The following is a 20,424-nucleotide window of genomic DNA, read 5'->3' on the forward strand; positions in this document are numbered from 1 at the left end:
GAAAATGTACAAGGATATTCATCATAGCATTATTTTGTGATAGAATGTAAAGGAAATATAAGTGTTCATCTCTGGGAGAGTAAATACCTAAATGTGGTAGATGCATACAATGGTTTACTATGCAGCAGAGAGCAGTAGTAGACTACGTACATACATAGTAATATGGAAAGCCAGCCTTGGTGGTCCAGTGGTTAAGATTCAGCACCCTCACTGCCATGGTCCAGGTCTGTTTCCCAGTCAGGGAACCACACCATCCATCTATCGGTTGTCATACTATGGTGGCTGCATGTTGCTGTGATGCTGAAAGCTATGCCACTGGTGTTTCAAATACCAGCATGGTCACTCATGATGGACAGGTTTCAGTGGAGCTTCCAGACTAGACAGACTAGGAAGAAGGATCTATTACCCACTTTTGAATAAATTCATACATGAAAACTCTATGAATAGCAGTGGAGCATCATCTGATATAGTGCCAGAAGGTGAGAGGATAGTGCAAAAAGACCAGGCAGGGTTCTGCTCTGCTGTATACAGGGTTGCTAGAAGTCAGAATTGACTCGACAGCACTAACAATAAATGGTAATATGGATAAACCTTAAAGACAGTGCTGAATAAAAAAAAAAAGATTTATGCCTTCATACTATTTATATAAATGTAAAATATACAAAAAAAAAATCCAACAATACATATTTGCAAGAACTCCAACAAATTATACAAATTAACTCATTAAAATGGCCACCTATGGTGGAGGAAAGAAATGAGAATAGAGGTCAAAAGAAAAAAGTGGAAAATTAAAATAAGAGAAGAACCTTATGTATACTAATGTTACCTGCCATAAACTGCAAAGAATGACTAACAACCCCCACATCTGAGGTCTGAAAAGAGAAAAACATTGATGAAAGAGGAGTGGGAAGCAAGTAGGACTTCCACTACTGAAAAAAGATGAAGTAAGAGGGATCATACCCACCCTTCTTCTGAAACAATTATAAAACCAGAAAAAATATATGAAACAATGCTTTCCAAGGTGTTGGGCAACAAAGCAAAGTGGTCCCTGAGAAACAAGAACAAACAAGGTGAATTCTACAATTGCCCTGCTAATGGCCTGAAGAGAGTTTCCAGGCCACGCTACAAGCAAAAACAGGTGGTCTCCTTGAGTTGAGAAGACATAACTAGAAGTCTGAAGGCCAAGGTGGCTGGAGCTTGCAGGACAGAGTACTGGAGAGGAGAAAGCTGGACAAAGAGAGAACTCTGAGCATCTGCAGAAGGTCCCTCTAAAATCTTCACCTGAGTACTGATCAGCATATGCAAGGGAGTATGCCACCCAAGGCCAAGCGGAAAAAACTCACTTGAAAGAATTAGAGCAAATAGTATCCAGCACTGACACAGTATGAGAATAGTAGCTGTTGCCACCAGCTAGAATGGAAAAACTAATAAGTCAAAGGACATGGAATAGAGTCCTCCTACTTAGGTTAAACCGCGGAAGGGTTTTACCGAAGTAGTAGGGCAAAATTAGCCCTAAACCAAACATTGCTCTGGTTCCACCTAACAACGCTGAAACATTAAGACCCAAAAGTATCAATTGTTTCCAAGTAACTTAACCTTGTCTTAGAACAAAGCTCAAGAATATTTATAGGAATAAAAAATATCTAGCATACAACAAGGTAAAATTTACAATTTATGACATCCGATTAAAAATTATCAGTCATGCAAAGAAGCAGAGAAACATGCTAAATACAATAAAGAAAAAATGAATTTCAATAAAAACCAACCCAGAAATGATGCAGATGATAGGATTAGTAGAAAAGAACATTATTATAACTATATTTTATATATTCCAGAAACTAGAAGAAATATTTAACATGTTAGAGATGGAAAAAACTTTTTTTTAACTTCCAAATTGAACTTCAAGAAATGATAACTACAATGTCATGAGATAGAAAATACAATGGGTGTGATTAACAGTATATTAGATATTGTAAAAGAAAATATTGGTGAATTTGAAGACAGAGCAATAGAAACTATCCAACACAAAACATGGAGAAGAAAAAGATACAAAAATGAGCAGAGCATCAGTGAGCTGTCTGGCAATTTCAAGGGACCTGATACATATATTTTTGGAGTCTGAAAAAGAGGATGAGGGGCAGAAATATAGTTGGAAAATAATAGCCAAAATTTTTCTGACTGATGTAAACTATAAATCCACAGATCCAAGAACCTCAATAAACCCCAAGCACAAGAAACGTGAACAAAACTACAAGAAGGCATGTCATAATCAATTACATAAAACCAGAGCTTAAGAGAAAATTGCAAAGCATCAAGAGATAAATGGCATATTTCATACAGAGAAACAAAGATAAGGATGATAGCAGATTTCTTGTCAGAAACAATGAAAGCTAAAAGAAAGTGAAGCAATATTTTTAAAGTTCTGGGGGAAAAAAGAAACTGTCAACAACCTTGAATTCCCTACCCAACGGTTACATCTTTTAAAGGTAAAATAAAGACATTTTAAGGAAAAAAATGTGAAAGTTTTTATTACCAGCAGAATGGCACCAGAAAAAAACGTTAAGGAAGTCCTTCAGGCAGAAAGAAAATCATACCAGAAGGAATATGAATCTACACAAAGAAATGAAGAGCGCCTGATGTGGTAACTACATGGGTAAATATAAAATATATTTCATTACTTAAATTTCCTTAAAAGGCAGTTCACTCTTTAAAGCAAAAATTAATAGAATGTATTTTGGCGTTTACAAAATATGCTGAAGTTAAATGTATGACAATAACACCACAATGACCAGAAGTAGAAAAATGAAAGTATGCTGTTGTGATATTCTTAAACTATATATAAAGTGATATAATATTACCTGAAAGTAGACTGTATTACATTAAAGATGTATACTATAAACCTTAAATGAAACACTTAAAAAAATTATAGGAAATGAGGCAACAAAGAAGAAAATATGTTATCATTAAAATGTTCAATTAAAGCAAAAGAAGGAAGAAAAACAGGAAAAAGTAAACAAACAGATGGGACAAATGAAAAACAAACGGCAAAATGGTAGATTGAAACTTAACCACGTAGTCACATTAAATATAGATGGTCTAAACATCCACATGGATAAAAAAGCCAGAACTGACTGTAAGAAACCCACTTTAAGTATAACACAAATCTGTTAGAATATATGAAAACTATATACCATTCTAGCACTAATAAAAGAAAGCTGGAACATAGCTTGCAAGGGGTCTTGTTAGTCAAATTTTTGGCAGAGCAGAAAAAAGGATAATGGCAGAAAATGGAAAATGGGAGACTTCTTCCCAATTCATTCTGTATGGCCACCACTCCTGTGATACCCAAACCTAAGACATTACAAGAAAAGAGAACTACAGCTACATATATCCCTCATAAATATAGATGCAAAAATTCTTAAAATTTTAGCCAATCAAATCTAATAATATAAACAAAAGACTAATACATTATGACCAAATGGGGCTGGTTCCAAGAATTCAAGGTTGGGTTAGCATTAGAACATTAGTCAATGAAACTTACCATATTAACAGACCATATGATTATCTCAATAGATAGAGAAAAAGTATTTGATGATGTGAATGTTAGTTTTATGCATCCACTTCGCTAGGCTGTAGCACCAAGTTGTTTAATCAAACACTAATCTAGGTGTTGCTGTGAAGGTATTTTGTAGGTGTGGTTAACATCTACAATCAATTGACTTTAAGTAAAGGAGATTGCCCTTGATAATGTGTGTGGACCTCATCCAATCAGTTGAAAGGCCTTCAGAGCAAAAACTGAAATTTTCCAGATAAGAAATTCTGCCTCAAGATCGCAATATCAATTCCTGCCTGAGACTTGCTCTACAGATTTTGGACATGCCAGCCCCGACAAATGCATGAGGCGATTCTTTAAAATAGTTATCTTGATATATAGATAATTTATATATATAAATATATGTTTATTATGTAGTTAATATATTCATAAATATATATTATTTATAATATGTTTATTATTTAAATTCTATATATATGTAGAATAGAGAGAGAGAGGAACAGAATCTTAAGGGTAAGTTTTCTGAATTGGTTTGGGGGTTTCTGAAATTGGTTCTCTAATCTGACTATATTTAAAGGCATTAATGACTCTCTTTCCAGTGGTGAAGAAGGCACTGATAGTCTGTGGCATGATTTGGCAATAGAGATATCAAAATTATCATTATTGGATACTCCTAATCAAATACTTATAAATGGCAAGGTCTTGGGTGACCATGTATTTGATACCTAGTTTAGTTAAACTATTAAGTATAATGAAATTGGCTGTTTGCTTCTAAGTGCACTGGAGAAAGTAGGAAAAGAATGTGCTCAGGGCTTCAAGTTCCCAGCTCAAGCTCAGCATAAACTAACAGAAAGTGTCTATGTCATCTCTGAAAGAAAATCATATCTCCTATAGCTGCAAAGCTGAGATTTCTGAAAATCAAACTCAGAGTCTCATTCTACAAGTATCTGAATTACAAAGCAAATGGAATTCTCAATCTCATAGGATATATTCTGTTAAACTAAGGGCACTGTCTGGGAAGGCATAGGATCTGGAAAATTGGAAAGGGGACATACTGGCAGATCCTAATGAAGCTGCAGATATTGAACACTTAAATTCTTCTGAGTCTTCTTTGCCAGTAGAAGGAGCCCTTCCATCCTTGTTTGAAGAGGTTAACCCTGCATTGCCTGAGGAAATTGTAATGGCCTTTCCTGAAGTAGTTGTCTTGCAAAACACTGCTGATTCTCCTCAGGAGTTACCCCAACATGACCCCTCTTTGCTTCCAGATCAAAAGCAAGATTCAAGTCCCAGTAAGCCCTCAAGGGTGAGACACAAAGCATGGCCCATTAGGAGGAGTGATTACACTCTAAAAGAATTACATGATTTTTCTAATTTATACAACTGTAAATCTGGGGAATATATGTGGGAATAGATATTAAGAGTGTGGGAAAATAATGGAAGGAACATAAAATTGGATCAGGTCAAATTTATTGATATGGGCCTATTTTGCAGAGATTCTAGATCCGATGTTATAGCTCCAGGAGTTAGAAAGGGCTCTAACAGATTGGTTGGTTGGTTGGCTAGAACACAGACCAAAAGTTGGCCAACACTAAGTGAAATTGAAATGCCAGACTGCTTTGGTATACTGTAGAGAAAAGTATCCAAAGGCTTAGGGAGATTAGAATGTTACAATGAATTTATCGCATAAGACCTGCTCAACCTCTGTGGGAGGGTCCAAGTGACATGCCTTTCACTACAACTATGGGAAATAAATTGTGAGGAGAGCCCTAGCATGCTTGTCTGTGGTCACTCTTCTCTGTAGGCCAGAAATTACAATGGGATCTGCTGCCTCTAAACTAGGACACTTAAATGCAATGGAGATAATTGGATTCCAAGATAGCAGGGATTCAAGTAGTAGCACTTAATCATCAAAGACAAGGTAGGTGTGGTTGTCATAATGGACAGCAGGGTCAAAGCAGCAATCAGAAGAATCTGACTCACAGAGACCTATGGCATTGGCCAGTTGATCATTGTCCCTAGAAGAGAAATAGATGGGCAGTCTACTAAATTAAGTGAAAGAATTCTAGGTCAAGTCAACAGAACTCTAACTTAAATCACCAAAACAGAAGGTCATGCCCCTTTGATCAATTCTCAGACTTGAACAAATTTTACCAGGGTGAGGTACATTAAGGAAAAGGAAAATAATTAGATTTGGGGGGATTATTAAACATTGGCTCTGAACTGTCACTAATTCCAGGAGACCCAAAATGTCACTGTGGCCCATCAGTCAGAATAGGAGCTTGTGGAAGTCATATGATCAACGCAGTTTTAGTTCAAGTTCATCTCACAGTGGATAGAGTGGTCACCAAACCTATCCTGTGGTTATTTCCACAGGTCCAAAATGCATAATTGGAATAGACATACTGAGCAACTGGCAGAATCCCCACATTACTTCCCTAACCTGTAGACTGAGGGCTATTATGGTAGGAAAGGCCAAATGCAAGCCACTAACAATGCCCCTACCTAGGAAAATAGTAAACCAAAAGTAATACCACATTCCTTGATGGATTTCAGAGACTGGTGCCACCATCAAGGACATGAAGGATGCAGGGGTGGTGATTCCCACAACATCCCCAGTCAACTCCCCTATTTGGCCTGTGCAGAAGACAGATGGGCCTTGGAGATTGACAGTGGATTATTTTAGACTTAATCAGGTTATGACTCCAATTACATCTGCTGTTCCAGATATGATTTCATTGTTTGAACGAATTAATACATCCCTGATACATAGTATGAAGCTATTGATCTGGAAAATGCTTTTTTCTTGACACCTGTTAATAAAGACCACCAGAAGCATTTTACTTTCAGTTGGCACTACACCCCCACTGTCCTAATTTAGGAGTATGTCAATGCTCCAGACTTGTGTCATAATTTAGTGTGCAGACACATGATTGCCTTTTCCTTCCACAAGACATTACACTGTTCCATTACCTTAATGACATTGTGAGCTAGTGAGCTAGAATTGGCAATTCTTCTAGACTTGTTGGTAGTAAGACAATTGCATGTCAGAAGGTGGAAAATAAATACAACAAAAATTCAGATGCCTTCTACCTCAGTGAAATTTCTAGAAGTCCAGTGGTATGGCACATGTTGAGATATATGTATCCTAGGCACAATGCCTAATGGCCCTCTTTGGATTTGGGAGGCAACATATTCCTTATTTGGGTGTGTTACTCTGGCCCATTACCAGACTTGAAAAGCTGCTAGTTTTGAGTGGGGCTCAGAACAAGGGAAGGCTCTGCAATAGGTCCAGGCCGGCACGCAAGCTGCTCTGCCACTTGGGCCATATGATCCAGCAGATCAATGGTGCTTGGTGCTTGAAGCATCAGTGGCAGATAAAGATGCTGTTTGGAGCCTTTGGCAGACCCCAATAAGTATTTTCCCAAGAGAAATGAAAGGATATCACCATACAAAGACCTGCACACAAAGGTTCCCACCAGCTTTATTTGTAATATTCATAAACATAAAATAATCCAATGTCCATCAAGAGGTGAATGAATAAACGCATTACCATATATCCACACAATGCAAAACTACTCAGCTATAAAAAGGAATAAACAATTGACCCAGGCAACAATACGGAGGTACCTCAAAATAATTATGCTTGATAAGAAAAGCCGGTCCCAGGCCAGCCTTGTGGTGCAGTGGTTAAGTTCGTGTGCTCTGCTTCGGAGGCCTGGGGTTCCCAGGTTGGGATCCTGGGCGTGGACCTATGCACCATTTATCAAGTCATGACATGGCAGGTGTCCCACATATAAAGTAGGGGAAGATGGGCACAGATGTTAGCCTGGGGCCAATCTTCCTCAGCAAAAAGAGGAGGATTGGTAACAGATGTTAGCTCAGGGCTGATCTTCCTCATCAAAAAAAAAAAAGACAAGCCAGTCACAAAAAAAGGACATTGTGTATGGTTTCATTTTAACAAAATTCTGGAAAATGCAAACTAATCTAAAGTGAAAAAAAGCAAATCAGTGGTTGCCTGGGGGAGGGGGCAGGACAATGCCGAGAGGGCAGGACAAAACTTTTGACAATGATGGGTATGTTAATCATTATTGCAGTGGTGGTTTCATGGGTTACATATGTCAAAACTTATCAACTTGTGCATTTTAAGTATGTGCAATTTATTTTATGTCAATTATACCTCAATAGAGCTGTTAAAAATATTTAAATATAAGAAAATAATTGCATAGGGGAAATCTTACAATGATTCCCATTTAGAACGATATTGTAAGTTAAGGAAATACTCTCCTTTCATAGTTTGCTATGAAGTTTGCTTTGTTTTGTTTTTATTTTGAGGTCATGAATGGATATTGAATATTATTAAATGCTTTTTCTGCATCTACTGAGATAACATGGATTTTCTCCTTTAACTGTTGGGATCCTGGGCATTAACACTGATTACGTATAAACTGTTAATGTTAATTCCATAGCTGAAGATTATGGAATTTTTAATATTAACCACCCTCCTGTTATCTTTTATATATATATACACTACTGTGTTTAGTTAGCTAATACTTTAAGACATTTCTGCATCTGAGTCAATGGAAGAGGCTAATCTATAAATTTTCTTTCTTTTGATGTTTTGTCCAATTTTGATTTCAAATCTACGGCATACTCATGAGTTGCAAAGTATGCACCTTTTCATCCTCTTAAGGAATTTATATAAGATTATGTAAATTTGGAATGACCATATTCCATTTGGATTAGGTTTGGGAAAATTGGTTGGTAAAACTATCTGGTGTTTTCTTTATGGTAAACTTTAAAAATATTATTTACTTTCCTAATAGATGTAGATCTGTTCAGGCATTCTATTTCTTCTTGAAATTATTTTGTAATTTACATTTTGTCTAAAATTTTTCCCATTTTATCTTGGAGTTTAAATTTGCTGTCATAAAATTTTTCTTTAATCTCTCCCATATCTGTATGTCTCCTTTTTCTGACTTAATACTGTTATTGTGTTTCTCTCTTTTTTAGTCTCAATTTCACTTGATTTTTTTCTTATTAGTCTTTTCAAACAATCAACTTGCAGCATTGTTGAGCTGCTTTTACATTATTAATGCTTCCTGAATCTGTGTGTTTATGTTTTCATTCCAGTTTTAGAAAATTCTCTGCCAATAACTCTTTAAACGTTTCCTCCTCTTCATTCTCTCTATTATCTTCCCTGGGACTCTGATTATATAAATACTAAAATTTTTATTTTATCTTCCATCTCTTAATTTCCCTCTCATATATTCTATCCCCTTGCTCTCTGTGCAGCAGTTTAAGTAATTTCTTTCAACACACATTTCAGGTTATTAATTTTCTCTTCAGCTATATATAATCAACTATTAAAGACATCTATTAAGATTTTTATTTCAGTAGTGTAAGGGAGGAATAACTTTTCCTCTACCTTCCTAGGTTCTGTGGCTGGTTTAAGAATTAAATAAACATAAAACAGATTAACAGGAGAAAAAAACCATTTTAATTACATACATAAGCACAGGAGTTTCATGAAACCATGAGACTCAAGGAGGCAGCCAGATGATTGAGACTTATACACAATTCTGAGCTAAGGAAAGGGATGGGGTTTTGGGCTTCTGGGTGAGAGAAGGCAAATTATGAGAAGAGGAGAGGTGGAAATATGTGGTATATATTTGACATACACTTGATGACTTCGGATTTAGAATTCATATTTACTCCACATTAAATTTGTGGTAATTTGGGGGGCTTAAAATGAGAATATTTTCTTCCAGAAAGGATTTGCATCTGTTCTTTCAGGAGCTAGGGAAATCCACTGACCTGGACCTCTTCAAACCCCCCACAAGGATTATGGCTAACGTGGGACTCAGGGGCTCAGTTCCACCTCTTTCTTCGGGAACAAGGCTCAGAACCTGGATTACAGTCTTGCTGAGGACATTTGTCCTCAGGGCCATCCTGCCCCTTTCATCTGCCCACTGCCCACTATTGCCAGTTCCGCCCTTATCTCAATTTTCTTTGTGTTCTGTTTTCAGAATGGACAGGATAGCGTACTTGGAACTCATCATTTACTTCTTGTCCTCTTATGAGCCCATTACTTCATCAAAAAGAGTTTTCTATTCAGGATCTAGTTGTTCTGCAGTGGGAGGGTCTATTAGAGCACTTAGTATCCTGTATAGCCAGATGTGGAAATTTAAGTCTAGATCTGTTTAACTTGTAGTTCCGTGTTATTTACATTTTTATATGCCATGAAAACAAATCTTTGGAAATATTAAAATTGACAAGAGATTTTCACATTTTGGGGTATATGGGATAACTATTCTGATTCAAAACTGATTCAGCTTGAACCAAAAAAAGCCTGATTTATGGCCTATCAAACATACATTGTACATCTTCTATAAGCATTAAAATAAGAACACATACCTCCTCTCCTACAAAGCCAGTAATGCCCTATCGGTAATGCCCATATTAGTACTCCTAAAATAAGTTCCTTTTCTAACATCAGGGTCATGATGACCTGCTAAATTGCAACTGAATACCTCTTGAAACTTTGATGAATGTGTATCCTGGGTGTGTTTAATGTATATGCTTTGTTCTAAAAAGTTATGACTGTACTGAAAACCGTGCTTCTTCTGGAATGCTTTCTTTGTTTCTGAAAAAGGCCTTTCCGGGTTATAATCCTCACTCTGACTCAAGTAAAACTCACCTCTCTCTCTTATCTATGGAATGGTTATTGATTATTTTGCATGAACAAAATTATTGTCCTCTTTTTAGTATCCGCATCATCAACATGTGACCATTCAGATAACCCACAGACAGACAGCACCTATTACAGACTGAATTGTGTCCCCTCAAAATTCATATGTTGAAGTCCTAACCTCTAGTACACCCCAGAATGTGACTGTATTTAGAAATGGGACCTTGTGATGGTTAATTTTATGTTGGTTACTTTTCAACTTGACTGACCACAGGGTGCCCAGGTTAAACATTATCTCCGGGTGTGTCTCTGAGAGTGTTTCTGAAAAAGATAAACATTTGAATCAGTGGACTCAGTAAAGTGGATTGCCCTCCCAAAGGTGGGTGGGCAGCATCTAGTCCTTTGAGGGTCTGAATAGAATAAGAGGCAGAGGGAGAAGGGAAGAATTTGCCCCTTTTTTCCTGCCTCACTGATTGAGTTGGGACATCTTATCTCATCTTCTCTGGCTTTTGAACTGGGATTTATACCATTGGCTCCCCTGGTTCTCAGGCCTTCAGACTCGGACTAAATTATACCACCAGTTTTCCTGGCTGTCCAGCTCGCCAATGGCAGATCGTGGGACTACTGAGACTCACCGGCATGAGCAAATTCTGCAGAATAAATCCAGACTGTGTATCCTACTGGTTCTGTTTCTCTGGAAAACCCTGACTAATACAGGCCTTTAAAAGGGTCATTGAAGTTAAATGAGGTTATATGGGTGGACTCTAATCCTATAGGACTGGTGTCCTTAAAAGAAGAGGGAGATACCCCAGGGATGCACACACACAAAGGAAACGCCATGCGAGGACACAGCAAGAAGATGGCCATCTGCAAGACAATGAGAGAGACCTCAGGAGAAACCAACCCTGCCAACAGCTTAATCTTGGACTTCCAACCTCCAGAACTGTGAGAAAATACATTTCTGTTGTTTAAGCCACCCTGTCTGTGGTATTTTGTTATAATCGTCCTAGCAAACTAATATAGGAGCTTACTCAGTATTCCTCATGTTTTCCTTATGAACATGTTTTCCTTAAGAAAAGAAGGACCTGTTCTTATTGGCTTCATGGCAAACTTAACCCTTCCTTCAAAGCCCACTCAAATGTCACTTCTGTGAAACTTTCCCCAATTCTCTGCATTCCTATATTTAGCACTTTTACATCGTATCAGTGCCTGTTTTTTGTACCAAATTGTGAATCCTTTAAGAGCAACCATATGAAATATGTCTTTGAATTCCCAATATCTAGCTTAATGCCTGTTGGATGAATGGATGGATATATAGCTATACAGATGGATGAGTGAATAAATAAATGAGATGCAATTTCTCAAATGCCATACTCCCTGCTGCCCTCTGGTGGCTACTTATTGTCCAACACCACATCTAAGGAAGAGTGTGGAGATGCTCCTGGTAATATACTAGCTCTTCAGGGCCTCTTGCAGATGACTAGCCATCCAATTTATGCAAAATTTCCTCCTCCTATTTTGGTATTACCATACTCTACTCTTCTCATTACATTATCTATCAACCTTCCAGTCATCCTTCTCATTTATTGAGAACTTTTGTACCAAGACCACAGTCCTGTCTACCTTATCATCGGTGACTTCCAATCCCATGCAGATCACCCATCTCAAAAACAGATTCAAAATTTCTTCCTCATCCCTAACATGTTATCCATACCTTACTTCAGGAACTCACTACTTGGCCACACCCAGACTTTATAACCATAAAAATGTTCTCATCTCTAAATACTTAGGCTCTGTAGTAAGCCCAATAACGGCCTCCCAAAGATGTCCACACCCTAATCTCCAGAATCTGTGACTATGTTACCTTATACAGCAAAGGAGACTTTGTAGATGTGATTAAGTTAAGATAATATTCCCATCTCAAGATGGGAATATTATCCTGGGCTACCTGGGAGGGCTCAACATAATCACAAGTGTCTTTATAGGAAGAAGGCAGGAGGGTCAGAGTAAGAGAAGGAGATGTGACAACAGAAGCAGAGGTAACATGGGGCCATGAGCAAAGGAATGCAAGTAGCTGGAAAGGGCAAGAAAACAGATTCTCCCTTATAGCCTCCAAAAAGAACACAGCCCTGCCAACCCTTTTGAGACTTCTGACTTCCAGAACTGTAAGAGAATAAATTTATGTTGCTGTAAGCCACTAAGTTGGTGGTAATATGGTACAGCAGCAATAGGAAACTGACACAGCCTCCCACAAACCAATCTATAACCTTAAACTTGTGTTCTTCTGGCTCGCTCACTCTCTTCCAGTACACCTAACCTTGTTCTCACGATTAACTATCTCTCTCCCGGCCTCATTTCCTTTCCTAGACACTAGACACCATGATTTTAAATTTTAACAGCTCTATTCTTAGGATGTTAAGGTCCTAACCACTTATCCTTTCACTTCACCTACCCTGATACCTCAAATGTTGCAACAGACCAACTTCCTGCTTTCTTCTCTCCTGTACTGAGGATACCAAACACCTCAGGAGGAAATAACTCAATATAATATGTATTTGTGCCACTACAAACTCGTGATATTTAACCTTAACTAGGTCCTCAGTCCCTCTTTATTCCTTTACATGACCTTCATTAGTTCCTTCTTCTATTTCTCATAATAATAACTTCAAACCATCAACTCTTCTCAAGTCACTTGCCTCTCTTCTCAAGTCACTACCCCTCTCTTTAGTAAGTTACCTTGACTTCTATTTTTGAGAGAAAATTGAGGTGTGGCATGAGTTGCCTTCAGCACGTCTTCCTGCTGCAGTTCCCCTTGCTCTCATTGTCCTTGCTTGTTTCTCACTGCTGCTCCTGCCTAAAAGACTTTCCCTCCCTCTTCTCCTTGCTCTCTCTACCAATTAGCAGACATTTGGTCCTGTCCAAAATGTCCATAAGACATTTGGTTCATAAGACATTTGGTCCACACTAAAAGATCCTTGATATTTGCAGGACCATTTGGTCCTGCCCAAAACATCCATAAGACATTGGGTCCATGGCAAAAGGTCCTTGATATCTGGTCATATTTAGTCCTGTCCAAAACGTCCATGGAGATGTTGGGTCCACGCCAAAAGGTCCTTGATATTTTGTCATATTTGGTCCTGTCCAAAACATCCATGGAGACATTGGGTCCACACCAAAAGGTCCTTGATATTTGATCCTGTTCAAAACCATTTGGCATGGACCAAATATGCTCATGGACTTTTTGAACAGGACCAAACATCAAGGACATTTTGGCATTGCTCCAATGTCTTATGGGCCAAATGTCCAAAAGTCTTATGGACCACTCCTCCTTTATGTTCACATTTCATCGTACATTCTTCTATTGCAACTATCATACCACACATGATAATGTTTAATTACAGTTATGTGTCTCTCTCCTTTAACTATACTGAAAGTTCCTTGAGGTGAATTACAGTGTCTTGTTTGTCTTGTTATCCCTGGCACTCTAGCACTGTGCCTATAATATTTTGAGAAATGGTAAGAAAGAAAGACCAAGCGGGATGGGGAGTGATGTGGCCAAACAGCCAGCCTCCCCCCACCACAACACTCACCAACACCACCACCAAACATCAGTCCTGCTTCTCACCTCCTCCCAGTGATTAATCTATTTGGAGATTGAGGCTTGCCCCAGACCCCTATGCAGAAGCTCACACCAGTCAAAATGACAAGTGCACTGGCATATTCATCTGAAAGTCCTGCTTCATCAAATCCACTCAGAATCAGGAAGGCACTCTTGGCTACCGTGGTGCTCCAGACCATCTGCTCAGGTGGCACAGCTCCCATGTACAAGGTCAGTTTCTTACTGCCCTGAACATTCCAGATTATGCTGCAGAGTAAACTTTCTCTCTGAACTGTCATAGGGAAGTTTCAGAATCATCGTTAGTCTTCCCCTCAGCCACTTCTCTATTTTAGTTCTCAGTTAGGTGGCAGGGATATTTCTCTTGAGCATCATTGTGATCTTCCAACTGCCCCTGAGGACAATGGAATGGTCTGAGAGGACAAAGACAAGCAGCACCCACTTCTGATGTTCCTTTTCTGTGGAGAGAAGTGAGGGAGAGCAGCAATGAAGTGGCCAGAATTCTGGGATCTCAGAAACGCTGGAAATACTGACCAGCATTCTGGGACTTCAGGGATGTGCTCAGTCAGCTTCATGGATGCTTTGATCCTAAATCAAACTTTTTGCTGTAGAAGTAATAGTCATGAACTATGCCCCACATCTGAATCATGATTCCTTTTGCATTCAAAAGAAATCTTTGCCCCAACAGTAGAAGTGTAGATGAGAGACGAAGACGTAATATGCTTCTTGTCGGCACATTTTTGGTGGGAGTTTGCCTGAAGATTCCTCTAAACATCTGGGGACTAACGCTATAATGATGAAAGGCTGCTAACAGCATAGAGAAGGCTGAAGATGAGCAACCATGAGCAGCTCTATACAAATAGTGTACATCTTGTGCTAAAATAAAAAGGAGAGCCACATTACAGACAGAGTTCCTAGGGAGCAAGATGGGGAAGGAAGCTAGCTTTACACGAAACTGGCATAAACACTCTTCTGCATGTGTCACCACTACTGTCAGATATTTAATCTTCCTATAGGTAACTCTGTCTGAGTAGACAACTGAAGGCAAATTTACTAAAACCAAAAATAATCAGACATAGAGCACATTCCAAAGCAAATATTTCAAAGATTGCCTGAAAATACTTCTTTACTTCTGCCTTCTTTTCCTATATATTTGGGGAGAAAAGGGGAAAAAGAGATGGAGGGGAACAGAAAGAAACTCACACTCTTGGAGATCCAGCAGAAAGCCTACTTTCTCCATGAGGTCCTCCTTAACCACTGCAACCCACAGTGATCGTTCCTTCCCCTGAAGACCTATAAGATTTTTCATTTTGCTATATCCCATATTGACTTGCATTATGAGATATCCATTCATGATCCAAGAACTTTCTACCCAATTAGCTGCAAGGTACTTGAGGACAAGGGCTGCTTCTGTTGCTCTACACCACCTATCACAGCCACTGAATATAGCAGAGTCTCAAAATATTTGATTGCTTGGGTAATGCCACCAGCAAATAACCCCAAATCACAAATATGATTTTGTCATACATTATATGAAATTTAAGGAAGTGTCTGTCTCTGTATTAATGTTTTATGCCTTGCACTCTGCAATTCCCCGAAACAAGTTCAGTGGGCTGTGTATTGGGGATTGAGGGGGTACTGGGGGAAGCCGGGTGAATGTTAAAATGTATCAGGCCAATGAAAACATGCCCACACGGGATTAAAATAAACTGGATTATTGAGAGTTTGCCTAAGCAGCAAAAGGTGTTTGCAGACTTCATTTAGTGATTAGAGCTGAAAGTCTGAGTCTTTGAGCGTCACTGCCTGCAAGGCCGCTCTCTGTCCCAATCGCTGTGGGAATTTTGGCCCACCCTACGCGAGCACCCGCCCCGCCTGCACTCCGGTTCCGAGATCAGTTGGCGCCGGTGCGTTCACTGCGGCTCATCACCACCAGGGGGCGCCGGGCAGTGCCGCGCCCTGGGGCGCGCGGACGCTCTCCCAGCGTGCCACGCTCCGCCGACGTCGACCCGGAAGCTGTCGCCGGCCGCCGCCGGCCGACAGCCTTGACGGACGGCGGCCTGTGGAGCGCGGGGACCTGGGCCGCCGCGGCCGGCGGAGGTCTTCTCCAGGGCCTGCGGAGAAGACACCCTTGAGCCCACTGCGCCTCCGGGCTCGGGCTGGGCGCGCCCCCGCGGTGTGCGGCCCGGTCGTGCGGCCCCGGCGGTCGGCGTCTGTAAGTTGGGTGAGGGCCGCGGAGGCCCGCCCCGGCGCCCGGAGGCGGCCGAGAGGCTCTTGTGGCCGAGCGCGGCTCGTGAGGGCCGCCGAGTTTTCCTGGAGAGCAGCGGCCCCGCGGGCAGGGGTTGGAGCGCGGGCGAGCCGCGGCGCCTGTAGGCCGTGCAGCGCCCCGAGCCCCCGGGGCCTGGGGAGCGGCCCGGGTCTCCCGGATCCGGGCAGCGAGTGCCCCGGTCCCCGGCTCTGAAGCAAAACAGGGCGGTCGTCGCGCGGAGCCGCCTGGGCCTCTCAGCCATGAAGGCGGAGACAGGATCCGCGTTCCAGGCGACCCCAGGGGGGTCCGGCTGTGGCCTCAGTAATCTGCTGAGCAGCCGGAAGCTGATGGCCGTAGGGGTCGTGCTCTGTTGGCTCCTGGTCATCCAGTTTCTGGTCAACGTGTGGCTCCTGTGCCTTCTGTGTGCATTGCTGGCGGTGCTGGGAGGATGGCTGGGCTCAGACGCCGTGGTGGGGGCTTCAGGTCGACTGCACTTGGAACGCTTCATCCCGATGGCCGTCTGCGCTCCCAACCCTGAGGCAGAGAAGCAGTTGGAACAGGAGATCAACCGCACCATCCAGATGATTGTTCGAGACTTTGTGTCATCCTGGTATCGCTCAGTGAGCCAGGAGCCAGCCTTCGAGGAAGAAATGGAGGCAGCCATGAGAGGGTTGGTCCAGGAACTCCGGAGGAGGATGGGCGTGGTGGACAGTCGTGCTCTCGCCCAGAGGGTTCTGACGCTCTGCGGTTGTCACCTGCAGAGCTATATTCAGGCAAAGGAGGCCGCCGCAGGGAAGCAGAGTGGTACTGTGGAGCCCTCCCAGCTCTGGGAGGCTTACTGCCGGGCTGCTGCCCCACACCCTGCTGTACAAAGCCCCAGTGCTGAGGTCGCCTATACACGGGGCACTGTGAATTTGTTGCTTCAAGGGCTGGTACCAAAGCCCCACTTAGAGACCCGGACCGGACGCCATGTGGTGGTGGAACTCATTACTTGCAATGTTATCTTACCGCTCATCAGCAAGCTGTCAGATCCTGACTGGATCCACCTTGTACTCGTGGGCATCTTTTCCAAGGCAAGAAATAATCCGGCAGGAGTGGTTAAACCACTCCGCCCAGGAAGTGCCCTGGAACATCCCACAGTGCCTACATCTCTGCCACTGATTGTTGAAGTACAGAACCTACCAGAAGTGAGAGCCCCTTCTCCAGCAGCAGCCCCAGTGCTCCTAAACTGTAGGGAGCCAGAGGGGTCTTCACGCCGCTCCCCAGAAGTTGAAGAAGGCCATGAAGCTATAGAGGGAGATTTGGGTGGAGTGCCAGAAGAAAGAAAGGTAGGAAATAACTCATCTCATTTCCTACAGCCAGATGTTGGAGGCCCCCTGTTCTTATGTGAAGATGCAGAGCTGGAGTCTCCATTGTCTGAACTGGGCAAAGAAACCATCATGCTCATGACCCCAGGCAACTTCCTCTCTGACAGGATCCAGGATGCCCTGTGTACCTTAGGGGGTTCCCAGTCTCCAGAGTCTAAGGATGGTGAAGGATCTGAAGGAATTGAAGAAGCAGAGCCTGAGGAGGGTCCAGAGTCAGGCCTCCTGGTCTCCATGCTGAATTCCTGCCCAGAGATCCAGATTGACACAGCAGACAAGGAGGTAGAGCAAGGAGATGTCACCTCTCTTACACCTTTGCTGGCAGGTTCGGAAAGGACCTGCCCCCCACGACCCTCATGCTTAGAGAAGGATCTCACCAATGATGTGAGCTCCCCAGATCCTAGTCTGCCACAGGTTCTGCTTTCCTCCTCTCCACCCGGTCCTCTCAGCTCAGCCACCTTCAGCTTTGAGCCCCTGAGCAGTCCAGATGGACCTGTTGTCATCCAGAACCTTCGAATCACTGGCACTATTACTGCTCGAGAGCACAGTGGCACCGGATTCCACCCATACACACTCTACACAGTGAAGGTAACAGGATTAGAACTGTGGTCATCCACTCTGGGCTGGGAAGTGGTTTGGAAAGCAGAGTCAGTGAAGCTAGAGTTCTGAGAGAAGCTACTCTTACTTAGTTTGCTGTGTTTAATTCAGACATGAACGGTCTGAAGCTCATTTGTAAAGCAGAGTAGGCTTCTATGCAATACCCCCACAAACAATCCTAGAATCTCAGGATTGTTAGGATATCGAGGGTTATATTTTTCCGTGGTTCCCAATGTAGAGAGTCTTGTCCAGAAATTCTCTTCCCAAACTTCTTCCCTGCTAATTTCTCTTTTTTTTTTTTTTTTAAAGACTAGTTTTGTTTCTATTTTGTTTTAGGAAGGAAGGTTATTATATACCTATTATATACATGTATATACCTTAGAAGGCAGCAAGTTCCTCATTCCTAGCGATGTTTAAGCACAGAAGTAGGAGCTGCTTGGCAGAGATGATATGAAGGAGGTTCATGTGTCAGATGGCTGGTTCGATTAGAACAACAGTTCCCTAAAACTGGCTTTAGGGTAGGCTGCTTGTAAGTCACCTGGAGAGTTGTATTTTTAAAAAAATATAGAATCTTGGGACCCACTCTTAGAAATTCTCATTCAGATTCCACCAGAGCCTATCAAAATCTGTATATTTAAAAAACAGCCCAAATAATTTTGAGGTGCAGCCAGATTTGGGAATATATCAGTATTGAATAGTGTTCTTCAAGGAGCAGAATATTCCACAGAAAGCATCATAACTCTAAGTGCTCCAAGTTTAAGATCCCCACCGTGAATTCCACCTTTGTCTCTTACCTAGGCCTTTCCTTCTCAGTACTGGTCTGAGGGATGACTTTGCTCATGTCAGCTCTCTCTCTGGCTCTAAAGAATTTTAAAACACCGTCCTCAAGTCCCACCAACAAGGAGATCATTTCTTCCATCACTTGCCCACAGTATAATACCTCGACCAAGTAATAATGGTAACCTACTTGTAATGAGAACAAGCACATATATAGTTCTTCCACAGCATTTCATTATATCTTAAGTACTCTGTCAAAAAGTGTTCCCCTGTACTAAGTTGCAGCTTTCACGCTGTTTAGGGTGTTCGCTTTGGGGGAACATACAATTCAAGTTCTTTTCCCACATTCTGGCCTTCCAAGCATATGAAGACAGCCTTTGACTCCTTACAACACCTCCAATCTTCACATGACTTCTAATCATACAGATGATACACGCTTAGGAAAATAAAATTCAGTTTAGCTCCAAGAATAATAATCTGCCCAAAGCAAAACAAAACACATGTCCCTTTAAGGCATTTCAGGCAAACAAATGATTTTTGTTCATCAGCTGTTTTGGATTATTTGTTCTTCCCCCAACTAACATAGATAACCACTGGTTGAGTATAATGGCAAAATGATGATCCCCTTATAATGTCCAACCCCACAATTTAGGGGTGAAAGAGGTGGTATCATTTTTATTGGTGTTGTACCTTCTGTTTTATTCTCTGTCTTACGGATTTGAAAAATAGTTATGTAGCCATTTTTATAAGTAAAGGAAGTGTTGTTGGAGGGAGCTTTGAGATGGAAGAAGGAGTAGAGAACAGTAAAAGTCATTTTTCTCGCGTTCTGGGCCACATATATTGGGAAATGCATCTCATTCGTTATTTCAGCCACCCTTGGAATTTGAGTTATTCATTACAACCTAGAGCAGCAATCAGACATCATTGGTTCAGGAACAGAATAGGAACATCTCCCTCCCTTTACCCCTATTCTGCTCTTTCTTTGTGGCCATTGAGCTGATGCAGTAAACAGATTTGTTCATTCAACAGTATGAGACAGCGCTTGACAGTGAGAACAGCAGCGGCCTGCAGCAGTTGGCCTACCACACTGTGAATCGCCGCTACCGCGAATTCCTGAATTTGCAGACCCGTCTGGAGGAGAAATCAGATCTGCGAAAGTTCATCAAAAGTCAGGAGTTTCCCCAGCCCCAGACTGCCTGCTTGCTTTTCATATCCAGCCCTGATTGAGAGGCTGGAGGCCTATTGGTTTGTGGGGCGGGATGGAGGAGAATGCAGCATCAGAGGTCCTACTGTGCTCCCCCAGGTTGCTTTCAGGTGTTTTAGGGTTTTAGTGCTAGACAGCACTGATCACATTCTTGTTGAGGTGCTCCTTTGCCACTGAATGCTTTGTTCTTGGACCCTATCTAGTTTAAACTTAAGAAAGAAACTTTCACATTGCCATCTGTGCCTATGAGGTAGCATGAAGAGTTAAATTAACTTTTCTAGATTCATAGATTGCTCTTAAATATTAAAATATTATCCAGAAATCCTTGCCACTTTTTCTTTAACAACCAGGCTTTTTTTGTCTGCTGTTTGACACCCATA

General features: G+C 41.5%; 1 protein-coding gene across 7 annotated transcripts in view; it reads left to right on the plus strand.

The window, feature by feature from the left end:
- Positions 1-15,900: 15,900 nt before the first annotated feature.
- Positions 15,901-20,424, plus strand: part of SNX19 (sorting nexin 19) — a 41,004-nt gene continuing 36,480 nt past the window's right edge. For 6 of the 7 annotated variants that reach the window (XR_009220737.1, XR_009220738.1, XR_009220739.1 and 3 more), the window contains exons 1-2: positions 15,901-18,054; positions 19,870-20,008. Coding sequence is in view for 3 of the 7 variants with exons in the window: in XM_058544794.1 (XP_058400777.1) it covers positions 16,363-18,054; positions 19,870-20,008 (1,831 nt within the window). In the remaining 4 variants the exon portion in view is untranslated. The remainder of the gene's footprint in view (positions 18,055-19,869; positions 20,009-20,424) is intronic. The other variant, XM_058544790.1, reaches the window with a different exon arrangement.

This window comes from Diceros bicornis, chromosome 7, assembly GCF_020826845.1.
Source record: "Diceros bicornis minor isolate mBicDic1 chromosome 7, mDicBic1.mat.cur, whole genome shotgun sequence".
Taxonomy (NCBI): Eukaryota; Metazoa; Chordata; class Mammalia; order Perissodactyla; family Rhinocerotidae; genus Diceros; species Diceros bicornis.